At 37.6% G+C, this 24,450-nt stretch overlaps 4 protein-coding genes and 1 long non-coding RNA gene across 7 annotated transcripts in view; 3 read left to right on the plus strand and 2 right to left on the minus strand.

Annotated features, from left to right (window-relative positions):
* LOC117584286 overlaps positions 1 to 16,932 on the minus strand; it is a 28,775-nt gene extending 11,843 nt beyond the window's left edge. Inside the window, exons 1-2 of the long non-coding RNA XR_004573836.1 lie at positions 16,780 to 16,932; positions 6,843 to 6,857 (exon numbers count right to left, since the gene is read on the minus strand). This is a non-coding gene — a long non-coding RNA (uncharacterized LOC117584286). The remainder of the gene's footprint in view (positions 1 to 6,842; positions 6,858 to 16,779) is intronic.
* LOC117584273 (tubulin polyglutamylase TTLL4) lies at positions 123 to 10,734 on the plus strand. Of its 3 annotated transcripts, XM_034273087.1 has the most exons (12): positions 123 to 253; positions 313 to 502; positions 723 to 1,402; positions 1,694 to 2,511; positions 2,566 to 2,913; positions 2,973 to 3,330; positions 3,394 to 3,518; positions 3,582 to 4,021; positions 4,077 to 4,247; positions 4,309 to 4,587; positions 10,316 to 10,452; positions 10,514 to 10,734. In XM_034273087.1, the coding sequence occupies exons 3-11, from the start codon at positions 825 to 827 to the stop codon at positions 10,388 to 10,390; spliced, it is 3,192 nt and encodes a 1,063-aa protein (XP_034128978.1). In that variant the 5' UTR covers positions 123 to 253; positions 313 to 502; positions 723 to 824; the 3' UTR covers positions 10,391 to 10,452; positions 10,514 to 10,734. The 3 variants fall into 3 exon arrangements, with proteins under 3 accessions (XP_034128978.1, XP_034128980.1, XP_034128979.1); XM_034273089.1 differs by lacking the exon at positions 723 to 1,402; XM_034273088.1 differs by lacking the exons at positions 10,316 to 10,452; positions 10,514 to 10,734 and adding an exon at positions 9,387 to 9,440.
* Positions 12,163 to 16,728, plus strand: LOC117584275 (protein aubergine). Its single transcript, XM_034273092.1, has 9 exons — positions 12,163 to 12,324; positions 13,179 to 13,290; positions 13,654 to 14,126; positions 14,236 to 14,428; positions 14,524 to 14,651; positions 14,958 to 15,112; positions 15,174 to 15,563; positions 15,632 to 15,742; positions 15,800 to 16,728. Exons 1-9 carry the CDS (start codon positions 12,229 to 12,231, stop codon positions 16,698 to 16,700), a joined length of 2,559 nt encoding a protein of 852 aa, XP_034128983.1. The 5' UTR covers positions 12,163 to 12,228; the 3' UTR covers positions 16,701 to 16,728.
* Positions 16,933 to 17,545: 613 nt separating the features above from the next.
* Positions 17,546 to 18,787, plus strand: LOC117584284 (protein arginine N-methyltransferase 6). Its single transcript, XM_034273103.1, has 2 exons — positions 17,546 to 17,696; positions 17,765 to 18,787. The coding sequence occupies exons 1-2, from the start codon at positions 17,658 to 17,660 to the stop codon at positions 18,749 to 18,751; spliced, it is 1,026 nt and encodes a 341-aa protein (XP_034128994.1). The 5' UTR covers positions 17,546 to 17,657; the 3' UTR covers positions 18,752 to 18,787.
* A 9-nt stretch (positions 18,788 to 18,796) lies between these two features.
* On the minus strand, positions 18,797 to 23,842 carry LOC117584272 (nuclear pore complex protein Nup154). The gene is made up of 12 exons (XM_034273085.1): positions 23,574 to 23,842; positions 23,355 to 23,517; positions 22,798 to 23,291; positions 22,563 to 22,735; positions 21,547 to 22,502; positions 21,248 to 21,484; positions 21,030 to 21,191; positions 20,424 to 20,970; positions 19,811 to 20,360; positions 19,274 to 19,740; positions 19,083 to 19,205; positions 18,797 to 19,016 (listed from the first exon to the last, which is right to left on the minus strand). The coding sequence occupies exons 1-12, from the start codon at positions 23,670 to 23,672 to the stop codon at positions 18,884 to 18,886; spliced, it is 4,104 nt and encodes a 1,367-aa protein (XP_034128976.1). The 5' UTR covers positions 23,673 to 23,842; the 3' UTR covers positions 18,797 to 18,883.
* Between the last annotated feature and the right edge of the window lie 608 nt (positions 23,843 to 24,450).

Consider the following 24,450-nt stretch of genomic DNA (forward strand, 5'->3'; position numbering starts at 1 on the left):
GATTAAATTATTGTTTCAGAGTTAAAAGACTGCAAGCTGGTAATATCAAATATTCACGGTATATTTGCAGTATATTTTGAAAACGCAAAGGTATATTTAGGTATATTTCCGAGGGTCTGTCGGTATTTTTGATCTAGTGTGCGTTTTTTTTTATTTATAGACTTTGTGGAACATTTTTACATTTATTAAACAACAAATATTGAAAATTAGTTTATGTATATTTCTACAGTTTTCTTAAGTATCGAATCTTTAGGTAAACCTTTATTCATTTTGCCAACTTTACCATACTCATTTGTATTCTCGTGTTTTTAGGTTGGATTTCCTGCAACCTCGTTTTAAATGTTTACATGTGTACATGCATGCCACTGACCTATATACAAAAGTACATTAGATGCGTGGAGTGCCTATAAGAATTACCACAGCGATTAAGAGCGCGCCATCCATCAGAATCCCTTCCCACAGTGGCAAACACTAAAAGTTAAGGCCACAAATCGTTTATCAAGTGAGTTTTTGTAAATTTGACCTGATAGTATGAAATCAATGAATTCGAGTCTTAATGGTAACCAAAAAAATCAAACATACATTTCAATTTGTGCTAATTGTACAATAAATGTATTTATTTGAAATTTTCGGCGATGGTCTTACCTTTAATTGATTCTCAGATATCTTTATGGTAAATTATAAATATGCTCCAATAAATCATTCGCATTAATTAATTTTAGGAATAATATGCACATAAAACATCCTTGTGTGTATTGATTTGTGGCATCAAAGGACAGCCTATTGTTTTCTTTCGCCTCATAACTATATGACTAAAATTCGACATGCGTAACAACAGCGATTATTACTTGACCAATAATATAAATTTGACTAACAACAACAGTACCAAGAAATCAGCATCACGTTACTATAGTGTGGACAATACATTGAATTATTACAATAATGCAAAAACAAGTGGTCGTAGCTGGAGCCGGAAAAATCAAAATCTACATGCAACCCAAGAATCTACAAAGGAGGCCTTTCTCCAAGATATATCCAGCTCTAATTACCGTCAGACTTCTGTCTATTGGCCGCTCGATTCAGCGTACTGTTCTGACGTTTTAACAAAGACACTTGGCGATCAACGAAGTACTAACGGTGGGGCTTCATCAAAAAAGGGTCAAGGATATGTCTATAAGGAAGTTCGTCAATCAGAAGAATATGTTAATGATACAAAGCACAATATGCGTGAATATAACTCGAGCAAAAATCAGCTAAGAGCGCTAAAATCAGATATTTTCAAGGAACAGGAACAAATGAGCTGGAAAGCAAGAATAACACGTAGAACTAAATATCTGGAAAATATTCCAGACAGAAATAACGTCCCGAATTCTACGCCAGATCCATCATGGGATTCTATACTGTAATTTTGAAATTAATTTTCTGTTTTTGTTCTGCTTGTAATTACAATCCTCCAATACATGAACACACTAGTATTTCGTTTCGAATTGTCCACTTAAAATACGCTGATCCTAAATCCTAAACAAGAAATAACTTTGAGTAAAAAAAAATCGTTGAATGCACACACTAACCACATATGCATATACATACGTACATAACTTTACATACAACATTTATACTTGCAATATTTTCAAATACCCATTTTTTGTTTGTTTTTGTGACACTATTTTTTATTTTTATTAATATATTGCAGATCTGAAGTACCCACACAGTACCATACGAGTGACCAGCACTACGAGCACTATTTTTCATATTTTTATAACCGTGGAACTGAAAAAGTGTCGAATCTTCCGTTATTCACAATTAACCGAAAACTGCCAATGACTGAAGTTCAAAACCCCTCAGGTCGACGAGACCCACGTGATGTTAACGTGACTACTGCCGGTCAAAGAGAGTCGTCAAAGGGTGCGGGCCATGATTCACCATTCGAATCACACGTACTAAAGGAAAAACTACCCAGTAATTATTTGTCTAACGACTATAGCTGCAATGGCTGGGGAGAAGCTGTAGACTATCCTGAATCATTGCTGCAGAAGGCTGGTGAAGAATATCTGGATTTGTACGACTCCGAGGCTATCATAGAAACTCAATTCGATCCGATACATCGTCGCCTCAGATTGCCTGAGAAGAGTGCAATAGATTATTCAGGAGTTGATTCAGCCAATAACAACAATACAAGTACGGAGAAACCTTTAGATCAGTCGCATCCGCCCTGTTTACCCATTAATCAAAAAAGAAACAAAGGAAACGCAACATCCAATAAAAAGTCATTGCCCACAGTTCACAGAGTCTTGTTGTATAGTACTCAAAGTCCACGAATGGGGCGCAAGCAACAGCATGCGACGCATCGCAATTTAAACTTTAAAAACCAAATCTCCAAATCGGTGGAACCGCAAGACGACTTTCCCGCTGTTCTATTAGTTGAGCCTGAATCCAAAGATGAAGTCTATCGAAGTCACACAGACTCCGATCGGAACACGGATTTCGACGATGACGACGACTTAGACAATAGTAAGAGTATTCAAAGTTATTTCCTTCAATGTGATATCTATGTTTAATTATTAGTTTCGAATTTCGACGAAAGCGACACGGAAAGTTTGATATCCGACGCTGAAGATGGCTACCGGGCTCATGCCTATAAGCTTACGCATTCTGTGGATAGAATCTCATCCCCCCAAAGCGGCTCTAGCTTTTCGGCTCAGTCTTCTGAAGGTGACCTTAAGAATCCAGAGTCGCTCCTGGTACCCAGTTTATTTCCCTTCGTACCACCGTATTTGTCTTTCTCATCGAACACATCAAAGGGACCAAGGGTTCCGCCGGAACTCCATAGAGTGCTCAAGTGGCGGGTTACCAACATAATGCCAAAAGTTGTGCGCCTGATTTTAGCCAACAGCGGAATGCGAATGTTAAAGAGTAAGTCCTTTCTATACTTTATTATAAACAAATTCAATTTAAAATCTATAAATTTACAGAGACCAATGATTGGATGGGAGTGTGGGGCAAGCATTTAAGGTCGCCTTGTTTCAAGACCATACGTTCATATCAGAAAATAAACCACCTGCCAGGCTCCTTTCGTATCGGCAGAAAGGATTCCTGCTGGAAAAACTTGCAAAGGCAGATGGGCAAGCACAGCAACAAGGAGTTTGGCTTCATGCCGCGGACATATATTATACCCAACGATCTATGTGCTTTACGCCGTCATTGGCCAAAATATTCACAGCGTAATACCAAGTGGATTATCAAGCCACCGGCAAGTGCAAGAGGAGCTGGTATTCGCGTAATTAATAGATGGGGACAAATCCCAAAACGAAGACCACTTATTGTGCAAAAGTATGTCAAAAAATCTACAGAAATATTCAGTTTAAATAATGCTTATTTATTTGTTGTTTATAGGTATATCGAACGTCCACTACTTATTAATGGTAGTAAGTTTGACTTGCGTCTTTATGTTCTCGTTACTTCCGTTAACCCGCTGAGAGTTTTCATGTATCACAACGGGCTGGCTCGATTCGCTTCAGGTATGTACCTTCCACAAACCCCTTGAGGATTATATTTGATTTGATTGATTTATGTATCCACAGTAAAGTACAGTTCCAGGACAGACACATTAGGCGATAGGTGCATGCATTTGACAAATTATAGCATCAACAAATTCTCTTCTAATTACTCAAAAAATGAAGATGTAAATGCCTGCCATGGTCATAAGTGGACCATAAAGTCTCTGTGGACATATTTAGCTAACCGAGGGGTTCGAACAGACTGTCTGTGGGAAGCCTTGAGAAGCTTAGTCTTGCGGACTATTATAGCTGGCGAGAATGGTATAAATAGTATGATTAGAGCCAATGTAGAGTCAAAATACAGCTGCTTTGAGCTGTTTGGCTTTGATGTTATTTTGGATTCAGATTTAGTGCCATGGCTATTAGAAGTTAATATATCACCAAGTTTACACTCTGAATTGCCATTGGACTCACATGTCAAGGCCCCCCTTGTACAAGGTGTGCTAAACACGGCACTGTATAACGTAAGCTATAAAATTGACTTATTAAAATCAGCATTCCTCTAACCAAACATTGTAGGTACCTCCAAAATTATCTCAAGAGAAGCAGAAAGAGCTAGCTGCCGAAATGTCTTTTCCAACTGGCACACAAATGTGTTACGATAAGCGACTCTACATAAACTACTTATCTCGCGAAGAGAAGGAAAAGCATAACACATTCACGCGAAAGTCTATGGAAGATAGGAATGAGGTACGGAGATCTTTAAGGCTCCTTTTAGAATAACATTTCAAAATATAACATTTTTAAATAGTACATTAATGACATTCTGGATAACCTAACGCCCGATGATGTACGATGTCTCATCATTGCGGAAGATGAGTTGGCGCGATGTGCACCACTGGAACGCATCTTCCCAACAGATCAAACTCATAAGTACCTAAAATACAATGATACACCAAGATATTACAATCGTCTGTTAGATGCCTGGGAGTCTCGCTACGCAAACAATCGTGCGGAAGGCATCGCATTGTTACGTGATTATTGTCAAAACAAATATCATCTTCAAGTTCCAACATCTCCAAACAAAAAGGTAAGTTTTTCCCATGGTTAGCATTGATATAAATATATTTCAAGGCTATTGTTAGGATCGAAAAATTGTTTATTTTTGCCCATTAGCGTTTAAAAATGCTACGCTGTTCCGCAGTATTTGGTTTTGCTCTCGCTACCGCAAGCAATATTTGTATTGCTCTTGCTGCAACGGAGTAGTAAATGCGAACGCTGATTTCTATATTTGAGTTTTTATTTTGCTCTGTGCGTATAGGTATTTACACATATGTTTAATGTAGCCATTCCTATTTTTATTGTTCGTTCGGCAAACAACTCAACTTTTGAGTTCAAAATTTTGAGTAACATTTGTACCTGGTCAATGCGGACTCATCGTCTGGGACCAACGAATTTCGCTGTAGCGGTTAAATAAAAATAATAAAAATGTAGCCACTAGCTTGTATCTAAAAAAAATCAAGGCTGTGCCAAGGAAAATTTGCGACCGGGGAGAAGTTCTAAAACAGCGCCCCCAACCCAATGTTTTTATGGGCACGTCCCTTCCTCTTGTGTAAGATTACTAGGGCCAGCCAACCCGATTATTTATTTCAATGAGAGGAAGTAAAATAGTTTTTTAAAGGAAGTGTAAGGTGTGCGCAATAAGTCACTTTTCAAACATAAAAACCTTTATTAAATTTTCAATTTTCAAATGTTGTTCTTTCTTTAATTTTGCCTTAAAGTCAACAAAATAACAATTCAAAAAATACGAACAAAAGTTTTGTATACTGTTGGAAGGTTTTTGAGAATTAAATAAACATTTTCCAGAGCGAAATAAGTGAACTTATAATTTCAAAGGAACTTAAGTTCCTTAAATTAACCCAAATTTAAAATTCGTAAATTGTATTTAATTGCTTAAATACGACCTCCTTTGCTCCCTCCATTGAATTTCGAGACATTTTCACATGTTTTGGAGCCTGTATATCCCTATAGTAATACTGATACCATCTAAATTCGATGTTTTCTCATCACTGAAGATGATATTTGGCCACACCAAGTCCCTAAATTTATGATTTTTGAAAATTCAATATGTGCAACTTTATGTCGAGGAAGTAGCTGACATTTGACAAGATTTTTTTCTTATTTGCCCTCAACATTTGTTGCAGTCGATACTTTGATACGGAGAGAACCAGTTCGTGACAAATTTGGTCTGCGCTAAGGTTTTTTTTAATTACTAATCTTTTTATGCGGCGCTTGTCACGCTCTTGCAGTAATGGTGGGCAAGGTTTTTTCCCTTGATTTTCAGGATCGTAAAATAGTTTTTGTTAACTTTTCTAGCAAATTGTTGTAGTGGAATCCCCTTTTCGCGATAAGTTGCTACTTTTTCACGCCCTTCATTAGAAACATAGCGGTTAAGTATAAAACAGCTCATTACAACAATAAACTCAGTTAAAAGGTTGATTTAAGCTAAAATGAAAATATTTTCAATCAAATTAGAGCTCTGATGCACTTTTAAGATGCCATCGACTACTAATGTAAGGTCAATTATTTCGCTCTACATTGCGAGGGGCACGAGCTTTTTAAAAATTATAACGGAACCTTATTGGATTTTTTTCTGAATTTTGTTGTTGCCATTAAGTTCAATATATTGCAATGGTCTCTGCCCAAAAAACAATAGACCAAACCCAACGAAGAAGATTTGACAGCAGATCATAAGCATTGTAAGGTGACTTCTTTCGCACACCTTACTTACATATGTTGTAAAAAAAGGTTGGCGCCCGGTGCAAATGCATCCTTTTGCTTCCCCCTTGGCACGGCCCTGACAATATTGAAAGGGATACATTGAAATCAGCTTTAATATTCTTGACTCTTGCTAAATTTTGAGGGATGTTGGAGTGTTATGCAAGCGTTCATTTGGCGTTGCCGTGCCTTTTACCAGCGTAAGTCACAACTTCTGACCAGATACGGAGTAATCGTATCTATAGAACTAAAATTTCTGTAGATAGAAATAGCTAGTAAAGAAATAATTTGTTGCAAAAAAAAAACGTTTTTGCCAGTCTGTAATTGGCGAAGTACAATATTAAGATAAATATAGTCTTATCTATAAAATGAGATCAAGTTGTTTCAAAGCGAAGCGTTTGATATTCGTTCTGACATTTTACATACCTTACTTTATAGCAGTTTTTAAATTATTGAAATCTGGTTTTTATTTACTTAGTATTTTCTTTTCGTACTTATCCGTTCGATGTTGCCATCAACTCAATTTCATTTAGGATAATTTAAGTGCTTTTATATCACTCTAAGTACAAACATATGTATATTCTTGATCAGCAGAGTCGATACAGGTTTGTCTGTCTCTCCGTCCCTCCGTCTGCTCGTCTTGTTTGTCACGTAGTTCTCAGAGACTAATTGAACTAGAGGAGCAATCAAGTGTTTTATTCAGACTTCTGTGAAAGGATTAAGTGCTAGGATCCTTTAATTTCCCTTAAATCACGAAAGTCTGTGGCGTCGGATCATTATTATAGCAAGAACAAATATATTCATTTGCCGTCTCTAACTCAGCTCTTATTCTTTTTCGCTCCCAAACTCTGTTTCGTGCAGTGTGAGCCCTCTGGATGTGTAGGAGTAATAATAATTTAGAAACAAAATGTATACAACTCAAATAATTTAAAGTTTATCAAAGATCTTAAGCTCATGTAGAATGCCCCTCAACTTGATAGGTTCCAACATTTTTAAAGTAAAACCACTATTTTCTCAGAAAACGTACCAACTTTGATTAAATATGCCCCCTACGCTCGTTTGCCAACCCCAATTTTATAGTATGTCATACATTTATAAAATAAGAAATGCATCTTAATTATACCCGGTACTCGAAGAGTAAATAAGGTATTGTATTTGTGCGAATAACGGTTGTATGTAACGCACAGAAGGAAGCGTTTCCGACCCCATAAAGTATATATATTCTTGATCAGCATCAATAGCCGAGTCGATAGAGCCATGTCTGTCTGTCCGTCTGTCCGTCTTCTTTGTCGGCTAGTTCTCAGAGACTATAAGAGCTATATGCTCACACTGAAACCAGTGTATTTCAAAAATGAGCCACGCCCCCTTCCGCCCCCGCCAAAGGGCGAAAACCTACCAAACCTACAATTTTGAAGATAAAAGAAAACTAAAAACACCATTCCGTAGGGAATGGCCATATCTATCTGATCACCAAATTGGGTTCCGATTGGATCATTATTATAGCCAGAATGAAGAAATTAATTTGCAGTGGCTAAACCCGCCCTGTCCCGCAGCTTTTGTTGCTCTTTTTACATTCTCTCATTCACACTCTGCTTCTGCTTCTCTCGGCCCCTGCCTCTGCCCTCCCCCCTGGCGTTGACTCTTCCGACTTTTAACCAAGACTCGGTTTTCAACGCTAGATGGCGCCACTTTCGAAAAATTTGCTGTGAAACCTATCGGTCATTATTGCACAGAATGTGCAGACCATTGGACCATCAAAGTTGCGTACAAGAAATTTTCATAGATGGCACCACTTCCGAAAAATTTGCTGTAAAACCTATCGGTTCAAGAATGTACCAATTTTATTGCTATTTTAAATATCTCATAAATTGGAAAATATTAACTGATCCAATTTGTTTGATGCGTTTTATTTAGTAGGCTTTTACTACGTGTTCTGTAATGTGAACGATATCTAGTGGTTGGAGATGTCTTCTACATCTAGATGTAGTCCTGAGTGCCGGGTATAAAAGTTATGACGCGTAAAAAGCGTCTCACACGTCCCTGCTCGTTTTTTTTTTGTGTGAGGGCGCTGCCTCTGCGTCTGCCGCAAGTCAGCAGTATGTGGGTCTAGATGTAGATGACAGATGAAGAAAAAATTTAAAATTTGACAAAACACAGCTGAGGTGCAGATGCACTATTGTCCCAATGACCAGTTTTGGTGGCTGTTTACGCCAAATTAGCGAAAAGGGCTTATGGCCGGGATCAATTAGTATTTTGTATAAGTAAAATGAATTTGTAGCATTAAGTTATTGAATTGTTGCATTTACGACATACTGACAGAACTTTGTTGCTATAGAACATACATGTAATACGCTCTGTATTAGAAAAAGAGTGACCACCAAAGTTGCGTACCAGAAAATTTCATAGATGGTGCCACTTTCGAAAAATCTGCTGTGAAACCTAGCGGTCATTATTGCACATAATGTGCAGGGTAAAAGTACCAATTTTATTGCTGTTTTAAATATCTCATAAATTGGAAAAATACGATTAACTGATCCAATTTTTTTGATGCATTTTATGTAGTAGGCTTTTTACTACGTGTTCTGTAATGTGAACGATATCTAGTGGTTTGCGATGTCTTCTACATCTAGATTTAGTCCTGAGTGCCGGGTATAAAAGTTGTGACGCGTAAGAAGCGTCTCACACGTCCCTTCTCGTTTATATTTTCATTTAATTCAATTAATATTTGTTTCTCTGAAATATGTCATTTGGACTTTTGAATCTGGGTCCGTGCCGATGAGTTCAATGGTCCCGGCAGTGTCTCAATTTGTAGTAGTCCAGGTTTCCTAATGCACACATACCACTCGTACAAACGGGAATATTCTGTGTCGTTAGCGACAACCAATACTTTCTGATGAGCACAATATTTAAAATTAGAGTCGTACTCGAATGAGAAACGAAATACCGATGCGAATGTAAGTGCTCTATGTACTTGTTGGAGTGTCACCCATTTCTCCATTCGAATTGTCTTTGTATTGCGTGAAATTAAGTTTTGTTTTTTTTGTAATTCTTCTGTTAAGCGCTATTAACCAAATAAATCAATATATTTTGTTTGTAATTGTAAAATTCCAGGAATACTTCATCAAATTGATGAGATGGATTTTAAAGTAACTTTTGCTGCCACCGTATTCTTAGTAGTCGCAATTGTACTTGTTAGTAGAATTACCTTAGTAATTCCATATGTCTGTTATCAAAATATTTCATATATTTATTATATACTAAAAATGTAAATGTGATTTGATTAATGATTTGTTAATTAATTGTGATATCGCTTTATATATACATATGTATACGTAATGTTTTAGATGGTATTTATACTTTCATTTAGCCTTACAGTGAAAGTCTTGGACTTGACTATATACTGAACTGCCGAGCATTTTAAAACCTTATGTCGGCTTTAACAGACTTATAAGAAAAAAATTTACATATTATAACAAGTTAAAATGTTAATCAAGTTGGTCTTAGATCTTATCTTTAAGTTAACCATTGTGGCAATATAAAACTAAAGGTACTTGAGGAATGAGCAAACTTAATCAGAGTTGCTGGAGGGAGTGGGAGTTAGTCACTGCAAAAGTATTTCTTCATTCTGGCTATAATAATGATCCATTCGACCCTAGTGAAATAAAGCATGTCTATAAAAATACCAAAAAAGTGAGCTTTTGCCTCTTTACAAAGGTTTTCACATAAAAATGTTTGAGTTGTATGTTAACAGGAAAAATTATTTACCTTAGATAATAATATAGCAACAGAATTACATTGAAATGTTATTTAATTTTGTTGTATCTCGGTGGACATTGACAGAGAAATACCCAAAAGTAATATAAGTTTAAGAGGTCAAGGATGTTTCGTTTTATACTACACTATAGAAAGATATACAGTTCTTAGAAATGTTCAATTTTGTTGAGTCCCTAGTAAAGTTATTTTATTTTTTTAATTTATACTTTAATCATCCATACATTTTGTTGGGCTCATGCTTTAATTTTTATTTTATTTAAATATAGGTCATGAACGATAGTTGTGAAGAGCTCAATCTTAAGACTGTAATATATGTAGGACAAGATGACACCAATGCTTAAGATCCCAACCGATGCAAAAACTTAATTTAAATGTGCAGAAAGACCGTCGTGATAAGAGGATGGTAAGACCATAAATATAAATGCGTTTAAAAAATAATAAATATTTAAATTTTTACTTTGTAGGCATATTAAAAACACCAAAAATACTAGCTTTCCCTTAGAACAGATTCTGTTAGGCCCATTATAAATTTGACCCAATTTTGAAATTTAGTTTTAAGCCTTAAAAGGTATTCGATGTGTTCAGCCTCTACGAAATTTATATATTATGTAAGATGATTAGTAATCGCCAAATAGGAGCGAATTAATTAAAGTATATGTTGTATTGCTATATTTATTACAACTAAGTGTTCTAGGATTTATTAAATGATTTTATGGGAAAAACGGCCTTTAGCTTATCGTTCTACTCCTGGGATCGTCGTCCAGCCGCATCGTTACCTACGGATGTTTGCCAATCTTGGAAAGTGCGGCCTTTATTGACTCAATGACGTTATTGAAGGAGCCTCTATATGTAGAAAGGCCGCCAAGGCATTACCTTTGAGGTAGGCGTGCTGGGCTCCGTTTAACACTCGTTTACCGAGCTTGATTCCAAAGAGTCGTTCCATCGTTTTCACAAAAAGGACGAGTCCTCCACCCATCGGGTAAGTACCAAGTAACGAGACACCCTTTGAATATGATGCATTCCATCCGTGTCTGGTAACTTATAGGGCACACATTTAATGGCCCACATAATTTTATACGGCGTCAGAAAACGCTTTAGTTAAAATGCATTTATAATTTTTTAATCGTCTTCATTTAATGCTCTTTTCTAGACATATTGCGATTGTTTTGCTCGTTTCCTTTCTTTTTTCTTGATACTGTCGACGAAAGATAGATTTATTCTATCTTTCGATTTTTAATGGTTTTTTTAATGGTCTGAGTTTCAACAGGATTGATTTCTTATCTTTTGCATGGGAATATCATCTCTGATTCTGTCGCAAGAAAATTTTGCGCATCGAGTACTGGCTTAAAGTTAAAATCAGCCAATTTAAATTTTTTGGGTATTTCATTTTTGATATTTTGTATACAATGTTTTTCTCTGAATATGGAGCTTGGAGGACAATAAGTCTTGGAGAAAGTACCGCATTATTATCTTCCATTCTGGAGTCCATTCTGGTGGAATAGAAATGCAATAATCGTGTGTTTTATCTCCTTATAATTGGAAAACATGAAAACCGAATATATATATGTATGATTAGTAAATTAGAGTGACCATATACAAAATTTCCGTTCGAATGCATCTATTGCTCTTTTCTAGCCGTTTTGAGTTTCTTTCTTTCCATTTGTATGTGTGTTTGTGTTTTTGTCGACAGAAGATAGAAATAATCTATTGTTCCGTTCGAGATGAGGGTATACAATCAGTTGTTTTTCTGGTATTTTTTCTTTCGATCGGAGACTCATCTGCGAAAAGCAGGCTGCTCAATTTTGAATAAATGTTCACAAGCCCAAGAGATGTATTTTTGTCCTTTTTAATCATTTATATTTTTTTTCCTAGCAGAAAAATAAAAATTTTGTTAAATTAGTACTAATACTAGTGATACTTAAAATAACATTTAACATTTTTTGAAAATTAAGTGTGCAACATTGTCCCGCGCGGACTCATGGAGTACCCATATGTGGAATTAGTATATACAGCATACAGTAAGACCATATATCATTTAATACACTAAATGTATAACCCAGATTTTGACATCGATAACCGAAAACTATTGCTTCCAGCCCTGGTTATTTTAAACATTTTTTAAGCTTGCCGCTTGCCGGAATAGACTGTGTTTCTTAAACAGTAGTTATTCAACAGAAAAATGAATAATTTGCCCCCAAATTCTGGACATTCTCGCGGACGTGGTCGTGGAACAAAACGAAATGACGATGCAAACCGTGGCCTGGGCCTTCAATTGGTAAGAAATCTAAATTATATGCAGTCGTATGTATGAACATTCCAAATCCATTTACCGGTTTTTTTTTGTAATTTTTTGGAAACCACGCGTTATTTGCGTATGTAGCTACATACATTTATGAACAAAATACAATATTTTAATACTTTCTCTGCTTACCTTGTAGAAACATATTTTCAAGGCTTTTTAGTTTCAATAATTGACCCATAACTGTGTTTTATACGTCAGGCCTACTCTCAGCACGCACACATCCACAATGCAATGTTCCGTTTTTTGAGTGATGTCTTGTATGTATGAACAAATGTATGTCCAGTTTTATGAATTTTTAGCCATGCTTGAATAAACCATGATTGAATGCTCCGAAGTTCTGATATGTTAATAAAAGTAGAGTAGGGTTCGGCACGGCCCTATCATTAGGCTCTGCCACAGCTCTGTACCAATTCCAATACGCAAAAACGGCACGTCCGTTGTATGGATGCCGAAAACTGTTGTACATATAGTGATATTCTAAAATTTCATTCTGTAAACATGTTCGTGTATGTTCGCGAATCTAGTCTCTGAGGTAATGTTTATGAAAAAAATGATAGTCAAAAATGGAACAAATTATAGTTATATTTTCAATCATATGGCCAACTGATTTAAAAACTTTACGAAATTAAGAAAAAAGAAACCACAATATCAAACAGATTTAGATACATATGTATGTACATACATATGTATGTAGATACGCTCCGTCATGACGTTTATGAATAACTGCGGCAGCGTGGACTGACATTTCTTTATCTAGGTATATTTTCTATGAACTCTGTCTTGCTTGATTTACTTACTTAAATGTATAAAATGTTATCGTTTTTCAGGGCCAAACTTCGAAAGAAACATGTCCGGATAAACCTGGCCCGTCAACGGAAGCTGAAAATGTGTTGAAAAACATACCGAGGTATACGGATACAGAAGCTCAAAGCACTGAAGGTATTGGTTTGGTCCTTTGGTATATTAGATATGTGGCAGTAACTTGTTGTGCGTAATGTCTGGTTCATATGGAATGAAACTTTGCATAACCTTTAAATTATTTATATTCTTGATCAGCATCAATAGCGGAGTTGCATTCAGACTGCTGTAAAATGACAGTGTTGCAAGTTTATTTGAAAATGTTGGACGAAAATCTTTGGCATCCATAATTTGAAAGATACAAGAAAATAAATAATCAGAACCGTAGAGTGATTAAATTTATGAAGAATCTGGATCAGAGTTTTAGCCAGAATGAAGAATACTAACTGAGCACTAGCTCCTCGTTGTGATTATTCTTACTTGAAATTAGTTTTTTTTTAATAGGCGATCCTCGCGGATCTGTACGTGGACGACGCATTATAAGGGAAGTTGTGCACTCTCGGCCCCAAGGACTTACAACCAAATCGGGAACTACCGGCACAAAAATATCTGTCCAGACCAATTATTTTAAGCTCTTGAAACGTCCATGTTGGAAGATTTTCCAGTATCGTGTGGATTTTGAGCCTGATATTGACAACACACGTTACCGTCGTGGATACTTATATGAGCATAGAAATATTTTGGGTGGATATATTTTCGACGGAACAGTACTATTCTGTGCAGTTCAATTTAAGACTAAAGAATTTGTCAAAAAAAATCATGCTGGAGAAAACATAACCATCAAAATAAAGCATGTTGGTTCAGTTGAAGCAGCTGACAATCAGCAATTCCAAGTCCTTAATCTTATCTTACGAAGAGCCATGGAGGGACTTAAACTACAACTTGTATCCCGTAACTATTTTGATCCTATGGCGAAGGTACGTCACTTTACACTTTACAAAGATGGTGTCAAAACACCCACTCTGGGTGTTATGTATGACACGCTCCCGGTTTGAGCATAAACGATTTTTTTAATTTTTGCTATAGATTAAACTTGATAACTACCGCATGGAATTGTGGCCTGGATATCTTACCTCGATTCGTCAACACGAATCTGATATATTATTGTGTGCCGAGATCGCTCATAAGGTAATGAGAACGGATACCTTATATAACATTTTATCTGAAGCGATTCGGGATAACGACGACTATCAAGACGCTTTTAAACGCCAAGTAATTGGTGAGTTTTGTATCTTTTATCTTTTTTGCTCTATATTATGATTATATTGTTGTGTATATTGTATTGTATATTTATGAATTTATTATTTTCCACAGGTATGATATGTCTTACTGATTACAACAATAAAACCTATCGCATCGATGATGTCGACTTTGGATCGACACCCTTATCTAAGTTTAACACGAAGGAGGGAGATATATCGTATGTGGAATATTATAGAAAGGTAATTTAGCTATCATAATAAAACACACTGATGCACCTGCTGTGTTTTCAAACGCCATTTTTGAATTGTCAATTAAAACTAGAAAAGGAAAAAAAGGGAGCGCTCGTCGTTGCTTTGAGAATGCTTAGGGACTCGGATATTGCTGTTGTCTGCACAATTATATGATCCGATTAGAATATGGCGCCACGGTAAAAAGTCCATTAATTGAAAGCACAGCAGCCACTGATGCTAAGGATAGAGAATATCAGTTATATGTTGTTTTTATTTTTGGAAATCACTTTACTATTCTACCGTTTATAATTTCAGAGATATAATATCACAATTCGTGACCATAAGCAGCCATTGGTGGTGTCACGACCTACGGAGAAAAATATTCGTGGAGGCACGGATCAACTTATAATGCTTGTTCCCGAATTGGCTCGAGCTACTGGAATGACTGATGCTATGCGTGCAAATTTTCAGTAAGTATGTAACGGCTATCAAAACGTAGTCTTATTAAATCTTTGCTTTTTTTCAAATTAGATTAATGAAAGCAATGAGCGAGTACACGAGATTGACTCCAGACCGTCGTATAGAACGTCTGCGCGTTTTAAACCAGCGCTTGCTTTCGTCAAAAGAGAGTATGGATGTGCTAAAGTCTTGGAATATTCAACTGGATACTGCGTTGGTAGAGATCCCAGCACGCGTTTTACCTCCTGAGAAAATAGTTTTTGGCAATCAGAAGCGGTTCCTATGCGATACCCGTGCTGATTGGACTACAGAATTCCGACAAAACTCAATGTACTCGCATGTGGACATTAGGAGGTGGTATGTGATAACTCCTCAGCGTAATTTAAGGGAGACTGAAGAGTTCGTAAAGTTGTGCATACGCGCTGCCAGTGGGATGAAAATGCTTATTTCCGAGCCTCGATAGTATGTATTAATTAAAAATTATGTATTATTATAATTAGAATAATTTTTTTTCCTGTATTTAATTTCAGCGACACAATTCCTGATGATCGCAATGGGACATACTCTCGATCGATCGATAATGCAGTAGCCAAAGATCCACAAATTATAATGCTAGTGCTTAAGTCTCCAAACGAAGAGAAGTATGGGTAAATTTTGTTTATAAAATTTGGTTTCTTATTGGTTTACATCATCAACAGGTATAGCTGTATTAAAAAGCGCACTTGCGTTGATCGACCAATACCATCACAAGTTGTTACTTTAAAAACCATTGCTCCCAGAAAAGAGAAATCGAGTGGTCTTATGTCCATAGCCACAAAAGTGGTAATTCAGATGAACGCCAAACTGATGGGCGCACCATGGATGATAGAGTTACCTGTTCGCGGATTAATGACTGTTGGATTCGATGTGTGTCACTCTTCGAAAAACAAGAACAAGTCATACGGTGCTCTTGTCGCTACGATGGATATGAAGTCATCAACCCGCTACTATTCTTCAGTAACCGAACACATGAAAGGCCAGGAGTTATCGAATCAGATGGCAATGAATATGACATGTGCGCTTAAAGCCTACCGGGATCATCACGGTACTTTACCAGAGCGTATTCTGTTCTTCCGCGATGGCGTTGGTGATGGTCAACTTCATCAAGTTGTGAACACTGAAGTGAAGTTTTTAAAAAATCAACTAGATGAAATTTATAAATCTGCAGACAAAGCAGATGGATGCCGAATGGCATTTATTGTTGTCACTAAGCGGATCAATACTCGGTACTTTGCCAATAAGCGAAATCCCGTGCCGGGTACAGTAGTCGATGACGTCATAACGCTTCCTGAGCGATATGATTTCTTTTTAGTGTCGCAGGCTGTGCGTCAGGGAACGGTAACGCCTACTAACTACAATGTTATATACGATAACATGGGACTAAGTGCCGATAAACTGCAAATGTTGGCCTATAAAATGACCCACTTGTACTATAATTTTTCTGGTACTTGTCGTGTGCCTTCTGTGTGTCAATACGCTCACAAATTGGCATTTCTTGTAGCGGAAAGTATTAATCGGTCGCCATCATCTGGACTAGAAAATCAACTTTATTTTCTTTAAAAGCTTGGGTATGCTAAATACCTTATTTTTGAACAAATTAATCTCAATATGCTGTGCGTATGTAAAGAAAAAAAATTACATTTTTAAAGCACGTCTATAATCAAAATGCTTTATGTTCTATTATATGTACTTCGACCTGTCGGAAAATCAAAACCGTTAAAAGGAATAAAAAGGAGAAGGGACGTGTGAGACGCCTCTTACGCGTCACAACTTTTATAGCCGGCGCTCAGTACTACATCTGTACCTTAGCGGTTTTTTGTCAAATTTTACATTTTTTCTTCATCTGTCATCTACAACAATTCTCACGCCAACACTCTGATTTAGCTCGCCTTCCCTAGAGCCACAAACTGCAGAGTCATGGCAGAGGCAGCACACTGCAGAAGCAGAGTGTGAAATAGAGAATGTGAAAAAAACAGGCTGCGGGACGGGGTGGGTTTTAGCCACTGGAAATTAATTTCATCATTCTGGCTATAATAATAATCCAAACGGATCCCAATTCGGTGATCTGATAGATATGGCCATTCCCTGCGGAATGGCGTTTTTAGTTTTCTTTTATCTTCAAAATTGTAGCTTTGGTCATACTGGGCACAGAGCGACATGTATGAAACTTTCTGGCGCAAGAACATTTAGCGCTCTACCAGGACCCAAACTATATTTTTTAATTGTAAACAAACCGCAGCCAAAACTCAATAACGCAATAACTTAACTTTGTGCAAGTGTAAACGCCAATTCTGAGTTATTGAGTAAACTCAACTATCGATAGGTAGCTCATGTCTGTGTTATTATTATTACTCCGCTAGATTGGCAGTTTTTCCCTTCGACCCATATCGATTGTTTTTTAGTTTTTCGATAGTTTCTTCAACTCGATTCTACAATCCATCGTTCTCCCATTTCTAGGGTTATTATTAATTCTAACAAAAAGCACATTTCATTTGAATTGGTTTAAATTCTGCAGATATGTCTAATCCTTACTTTGATGAATATGAAAATTTAGAGGCAAGTTAAGCAACTCGTTTTTATATGTAAATAAAAGAGCGAATGAATGATAACATTTCGTTTTTTAGGTCCACGAGCTTATGTTGAAAGATCGGCCCAGGCAGCAAGCATACTGCAATGCCATTCTAGCCAACAAAGACAAATTTAAAGATAAAGTTGTATTAGATGTTGGTGCCGGTACTGGGATACTTTCAGCTTTCTGTGCAAAAGCAGGAGCCCGGTTGGTCTATGCCGTAGAAGCTTCCAACGTAGCAACAAAAATTGCATTGGATCTAATACAAGATAATGGCTTAACAAGCATTGTGAAAGTTATTCACTCTAGAGTTGAAGATTTTGTCCTGCCTGTTTCATCTGAGCGAGTTGATATTATTGTTTCGGAGTGGATGGGTTTTTATTTACTCCACGAAGGTATGCTCGGATCAGTTCTACAAGCAAGAGACAAATTTTTGAAGGAAGGCGGACTTATGTTTCCCACAGAGTGTACTATATTTGTGGCACCTTGCTCTGTTCCATCTTTATTTGATTACTGGCAGAATATTGATGGTATCAAAATGGACAGTTTTGCCACAAAGTTGAGGGCTCAGAAATCGAGTAGGCCAGAGATTGCACAATTGGATCCCAACAATTTACTTCACGAGGGTGTCGTCCTTCATTGGATGAACTTGCTAGATGTCGATATGGCTGAACTAGAGGAAATTCGTTTTAAGGATGTCGTTGCTGCACAAAAAAGTGGAAATCATCAAGGATTTTGCATATGGTTTGAAGTGCTATTTCCAGGCGATGAAGCCGTGACCCTCAGCACATCCCCATTCGCCCCGGAAACGCATTGGAAGCAGTGTGTAGTCGTTCTGCCAGAAGACTCTTGCGAAACTCTGGAAGAAAAAGCACCAATAGCATTTGAAATTTCTATGTTGCGCAACTCAAGTGATATGCGGAAGTACAATTTGGAAGTCGAGCTTCTCGATCCGAATATTGAAGAACACCCTGTGCCGTGCTCCTGCCATATGACTAAATGTATACTAACTGAAGCACACTTGAAAACAATGAATGCATAGTGATTTTGTGACCTAATAAAGAGTAAACAAAACTTATTAAGAACTTTTAATACAAATACAATATATATCTCAGTCAAACTTAACATCTATGAAATTTTCTTAACAGTTTAGGTAGAAATTCATAACCTATTATTAACCCAACAGACGTTGCAATCTGCATTGTAGCTCTTTCAGACACTGCTGTAATCGATTTGTGTCTGGCTTTTGATAACATATATTCAAGCAGGCAGCCACTATGTCCTGAGCTTTTCCAATAATGCGTCTCCTGTGGAGTATGTAAAATTACATTTCAAATTTGTTAAAATTAACTTTAAGTACTTATTAAACATACTTTGATCGGTACAAAATGGCATGCGCGTTGTCCGCCAAAAGAGATACCACACGAATGGCGGATTGGATTAAGTGCCACTCGTTGCCTTCATTTGCCCAGACACGTTCATTCATTGAAATCATGCTACAAAGAAAATATAAGATATAATATATATAACATTAAATAAAATAAATAAATATATAACATTATACCTTGAATAGTATTCTAGAAGTAGTTCAAGGTCTAGGTTCATGATTACAAGTTTTTCTGGGACCGTTCCTTCGGGCATACGCAGCTGACAAGCTCTAATTTCCAATTCCCTTATCAAGAAAGCTAATGGGAAGCAAGCACCCGATTCACTATATTCACGCACTAATAACTCGATTTTGCTGAACAACCGGTTGGTGCGGTCCTGAGTCGATCCTGGCTCTTCTACCAAACTGCTGATTATGTTACCCCACACCGACTCTATAAGCAGGGGATCATTGTGATGGGAACAATTAAGTATTGACAATTGGCACTCCCACAGATTAAAGGGCTCAGCAAAATGCTGGTATAATTGTGTGATATCATAGAGTGCGTAATTCAATTCTTTAACAGCCGCTGTGGCGTCTGGCCTTTTCTGGGCCAACGCCGCCATATCAACAAGCACCGCTTTTTGAACTCGAGCTATTTCCAGCTGAAATTTGATAATTCAAAAATGTAAATTAACAAAAGAGATTTTATATTTTACATAAACCTAACTTTACCTTGTCTTCTAGTTCCTTTAGGAATATTCCATTGGTTACGGAGGAGCCAACATTTCCATTACGCATGCACATAACAGCCCGCGCCAGATACTCAATTCGTTGTTCCAGTGTTATATTTTCACTGCGTGTCATTGCCAAATTATCTAAAATTTGTGATGCCTGGGAATGGTATCCATTCTTTTCATAGTACTTCCAAAGCAAATCAATCAAAATAACATTATCCGGATTACGTGTCACACTTCGCCGCAAAAACTCTCCCAATGTTGGCTCGACCACTTCCAAAAGTTCAGCAAGCATGTCATGAGCGAGCAACCATTCGTACAGAGTCACATGGATTAGAGGGTCTTTGATTTTGAGAGTCTGTGTAGCAATTTTGGAAATCGATGGCTTTGATTTGCCATCCGCATAGCAGCTCTCCATAGTGTCTGCTTTAGATCCGGAGGTATTGCAGAGATAATGTGGTAAAGTTTGATCCTGAACAGAATTATTATTGCAGGCTGCCTGGTAGACGTGATCTAGCATAAGTTGAACCTCTTTGTAATAGTTCATCCTGCAATAATGAGTTGATTTTAGTTGCTCATCCAGATCTCATAAGCTCTCTCAGTTTACTTACCGAGTGACAAAGCAAGAATATCCTTCACGGTCTTCAGATGGCTCGTCGTTGTTATAGAAGTGAATTCCAACTTCTTCGGGATCGCTCTTTGCTGCACAGATGGCTGCTAATTCGACTACACCTTCAAAAAAGTCAACGGATATAAAAAGTTTACAAATGCTCTGCAGCGGCAATGTGGGCGCCGCTTCCTTGCACATTTGCAACGTCGTTCTGAGCTTTTGCTCCTTCTCTGCAGGTGACGTGCAGTTTTTAGCACTCATTATCAGTTCAGTGGCCTTGTATGTGACAGCATCCTCATGTCTATAGAGATTCGGGCATAGCTCACGTAAATTCTTTGATACTTCCGACACACCAGTTTTATCCTTGAGGTACAGATTGATAAGCGAAATTATTAAAAATGCGCACACCTCGGATCGTGTAAGCATTAAGTCTCGAAACGTGGAGCCCCTTAACTTCTTCTGATTCTCGGGACTAAGCTGGAGACAAAGGTGTTGAAATGAGTGCGCATTCAGAATGCTCCACAAGGATACCACTTCACAGGCATGCTCTAGAATAAAAAGTGATTATTAGAGGACTCAAATTGTTTGCGATTAAATCTACACTTACTGACAAAAAGGTTCAAAGCTGAAAGAGACCGCTTCTCCTCCACCTGAGCCTGCTCCGTCATATTTCGTTGGTCGGACATGGGCAAATGGCTGTTGGACATCATTATTGTACTGTATCCATTCGTTCTGTCCAATTGACTGTTAAATGGCACTCGGGTAGAGGCTACAAATTTGAAGAATGTAAAATTGAATATAAGTATGTGTATTTAAGCTACTTACATGAAATATCATGCACAGAATTCACTTCCAGAAAAGTACGCAATGAACGTAGTTCGGACAATAGGGAAGCACAATCGCTTGGACCCAATTTGGTACAAAAATTAGCATCGACACAATTCAATTGCCAAATAGATCGCAACATCCGAGAAACAAATAGATATAGTCCGTCATGTTTTGATGAAAAAACTAACGCTGCATTTTCTTGACCAAGTGCCTGGGGTGACTGCAACATTCCAGCTGAAAATAGTACATTTTTTTTTATTAGAAGCCACCTTTGCCTGTTATGAGAGTTTACGTACGTGGACTAGCAGGCTGACCGTATTGAAATCCAGAGTACTGCGTTGAAGAGAGAGCTGGTTTATTTGGCATTGGTGTAGACATGAACATGGGAAGACGCTCTGTCATTGTCACTGAATTCGCAGGCAATGTTTGATTGGGTAGGTTACGCTTATTGACATTCAAAAACTTTTGATTTTGAAAACAAGGTTCTCCGCCGTACAGCATAAAAGCCTGGGTGGCCAACAGCGCAACATCGCCACCGCGATATTTTTCAGAAGTAGCTAGCAATAAACACGTAGCGCAGGCCTCGCGTTTATCTTGTGATTGGAAAAACATTTTAACTTCCTCATTATGCGGTCCATTGCATGCTAGTAAGATCTGCAGCAGGATGTCTGCCGACTTTAGCAACTCTATAATGTGAGTACCTTGGTTTGTTAGCAAAGCGATTCGGCGGGGGTTGCGTGCCTTGTATAGAGGAGAATTAAGGAGAGGCCTACAGGGATCATGTACCTCAGCTAATCCCCACACAATGCCATCTAAGCTTTCCAGAGCTGTTGATTCCATGAGATACGTATGATTTGCTGACGGAACAGAGGTCAGCGACCACAATAGATCCTGATCTTGTTGTTGCGTAGTAATCATTAACATTGTTTCGTCCGAGCAGTGTGCTACGTGTACCTCCTTGGGCTTGTTGGTGGTTGCGTTTGGTGTATAACCCGGGGGCAGTCGAACATGTAGTAAGTATAGACCCTTTGACGATTCCGTTTGCCCAGATACTGGTGTCTGACCGCAATATTCGGCCTGCGGGCTGGGTGTTGTTGCGTTCGGGGACTGTTGCGAAATATTCAGCGATGTGGTGGAGAAATACAGACGTACGCCGCACTGTGTAAAAGCGACAAGGTGTAGCTTGTTTGAATCATCTTCGATTAGGGGACAAATAGCTTTAACAGATTTGAAAATAGATGGGTCAACAGTCCTAAAAAAGGTAAAAGGATCAATTATTGGTACAAAAATCAACATAAATCAATGAACATACGTAATCAAGCTAACTGCTCTGCTGGTAATTTCATTTTGGGTGATCCTAGACAGCCTTCGCACATTTGCATAATTCGTTCCGATATCCCAAGCCTCAATAGATCCGTGCTCCGTTAGGACATATAGCAGTCTGCGACTATTGTCGATGGCTATTCGCTGGATGGGATCCACTTCCTACAAAATATTATGCAATTAAACAATCGAGCATTAACATTTGTTTCAGCTTGACTTCGTACCGAAAATACTTTGAGGAAATTGGGAACCATGTAGGATACCAGATTTTGGGAATGGTTTATCTTCTTGCATCGTTTTCCAAACCAGCTAGATTCCGCCTGATAGAAAACCTCATATAAGCAACCATCACGGCCGCCTAAAAAAATACGTCCATCATCCGTTCCTTTTATGACGCTGATTGACACATTGTCAGTTCCAATCACAAATATTGGCCTGTTCATTAGTTGCATTTCATTGTGCGAATTCTCTCCAAATGTGACACCCAACACAATTACTTCTATGGGTGTCGTCATAACTAAAAGATACATAACATCTTTCACAAAGACGTCTGGTTTGGGTTTTACCAATCCAACGCTCACAATCAAATGACTTAAGCCATCATAGTATGCAACATCGCGCGTTTGATTATATGTCCATATGTAAATCTCGGAATCAATGGTTAACCAGGCGCGTCCAATTTCAGGGAACAAGCCCATGTTGCAATGACATTTTACATCTGCAAGTTAAGTTTTCAATATTATACCAGTTATCAATATGAATAATACCACACTATACATACGCTTAAAGTGCTCAAGAATTTCATTTGGTATCGCAGATTTTGTGACAGTTCGCAATTGTTTAAGGTTATGTGCATCATCCAATTTTAAGTATGCAAGGCTTTGGTAATCGTAATCATTTAGTCCACTCATCGTGGCTCTGCCATGCTGGCTGACACCTGTTAACTAAAAAAAAAAGGCTTTACAAGATTTTGAAAGCGACGTAAACCCATAGAACTCACTTCTAATAAACCAGGCTTCTGTCTGTCCAGATTATCGTGCCATTCCAGCATATTTACAGCAGTTGCTAAAATCTCGAACTGCGTGGGCGTAGCAGTCATTTTGTGAAGATGTGTATGTGTCTTAATAGATCACTAATTAAACTATACTGCTATGTGCGTAGCAACACAAAGTAATTTGGAATGACTATTAAAACAAAACTAATGTGAGAAGCAAAGCCGGCTGTAATACCAACGCCACTAGAAACAGCTCCCGCCTTTTCTTAGGGATGGTAGTTCGGCTGCTTTTCAATAAATACATCGGCATAAATATAATCGTTAGTGTCATTCCTCAGGGCCAATCGAAAAAAGGGAAAATGCGCGCTAAATACCAGAAAGCTGTGCTGCTTTTGTGCGTCCATGCTAGTTTTTGTAGAACCGATTGCCCAAGGAAAGGGTTTTTCACCAAAAAAGATTAAACCCTGAGCTTCACGTATTGAAGAAGTTTTAACTTTATTATTATTAATTTATATTATTAATTTTTGTATACAGCTTTGAAACGGTTTGAGTGTCAGTTTAGTCTTTCGAATTCACAATCCCGTTATATTGCACTGTGTAAAGAAGCATAGCTATTTGATATGCACAACGGAAATAAGCCGAAGAAGAAGATACATTTCACAAATGTTCCGGAAAATCGGCTGCGTGTCACTTGTACATATGTAAAACTTTTTCTATTCTTGCCATTCCTATTAGACAGCGAGATTTGGAAGGCTGATTTAGTAGTATCACACTAAAATCTGCCTAGGTATATGTTATATCAGTATGTATACATATTTGCAGCTCAAACACCTTTTTTATAAGTGATAGGCAATAATCATGTATGTACATAGGTGGTAAATGT

Source organism: Drosophila guanche, unplaced genomic scaffold (genome assembly GCF_900245975.1).
Source record: "Drosophila guanche unplaced genomic scaffold, DGUA_6, whole genome shotgun sequence".
NCBI classification, from domain to species: domain Eukaryota; kingdom Metazoa; phylum Arthropoda; class Insecta; order Diptera; family Drosophilidae; genus Drosophila; species Drosophila guanche.

Coding starts and splice junctions, on each gene's coding strand:
- LOC117584273 (XM_034273087.1), top strand. CDS start 825: ATGCGTAACAACAGCGATTATTACTTGACCAATAATATAAATTTGACT. Junction 3,331..3,393: donor AGACCACTTATTGTGCAAAA/GTATGTCAAAAA, acceptor TGTTGTTTATAG/GTATATCGAACGTCCACTAC. Junction 4,248..4,308: donor CTATGGAAGATAGGAATGAG/GTACGGAGATCT, acceptor ATTTTTAAATAG/TACATTAATGACATTCTGGA.
- LOC117584275 (XM_034273092.1), top strand. CDS start 12,229: ATGAATAATTTGCCCCCAAATTCTGGACATTCTCGCGGACGTGGTCGT. Junction 12,325..13,178: donor GTGGCCTGGGCCTTCAATTG/GTAAGAAATCTA, acceptor ATCGTTTTTCAG/GGCCAAACTTCGAAAGAAAC. Junction 14,652..14,957: donor ATGTGGAATATTATAGAAAG/GTAATTTAGCTA, acceptor TTATAATTTCAG/AGATATAATATCACAATTCG.
- LOC117584284 (XM_034273103.1), top strand. CDS start 17,658: ATGTCTAATCCTTACTTTGATGAATATGAAAATTTAGAG. Junction 17,697..17,764: donor ATGAATATGAAAATTTAGAG/GCAAGTTAAGCA, acceptor TTCGTTTTTTAG/GTCCACGAGCTTATGTTGAA.
- LOC117584272 (XM_034273085.1), bottom strand. CDS start 23,672: ATGACTGCTACGCCCACGCAGTTCGAGATTTTAGCAACTGCTGTAAAT. Junction 23,292..23,354: donor AATTCTTGAGCACTTTAAGC/GTATGTATAGTG, acceptor CTTAACTTGCAG/ATGTAAAATGTCATTGCAAC. Junction 22,503..22,562: donor AGAGCAGTTAGCTTGATTAC/GTATGTTCATTG, acceptor TACCTTTTTTAG/GACTGTTGACCCATCTATTT.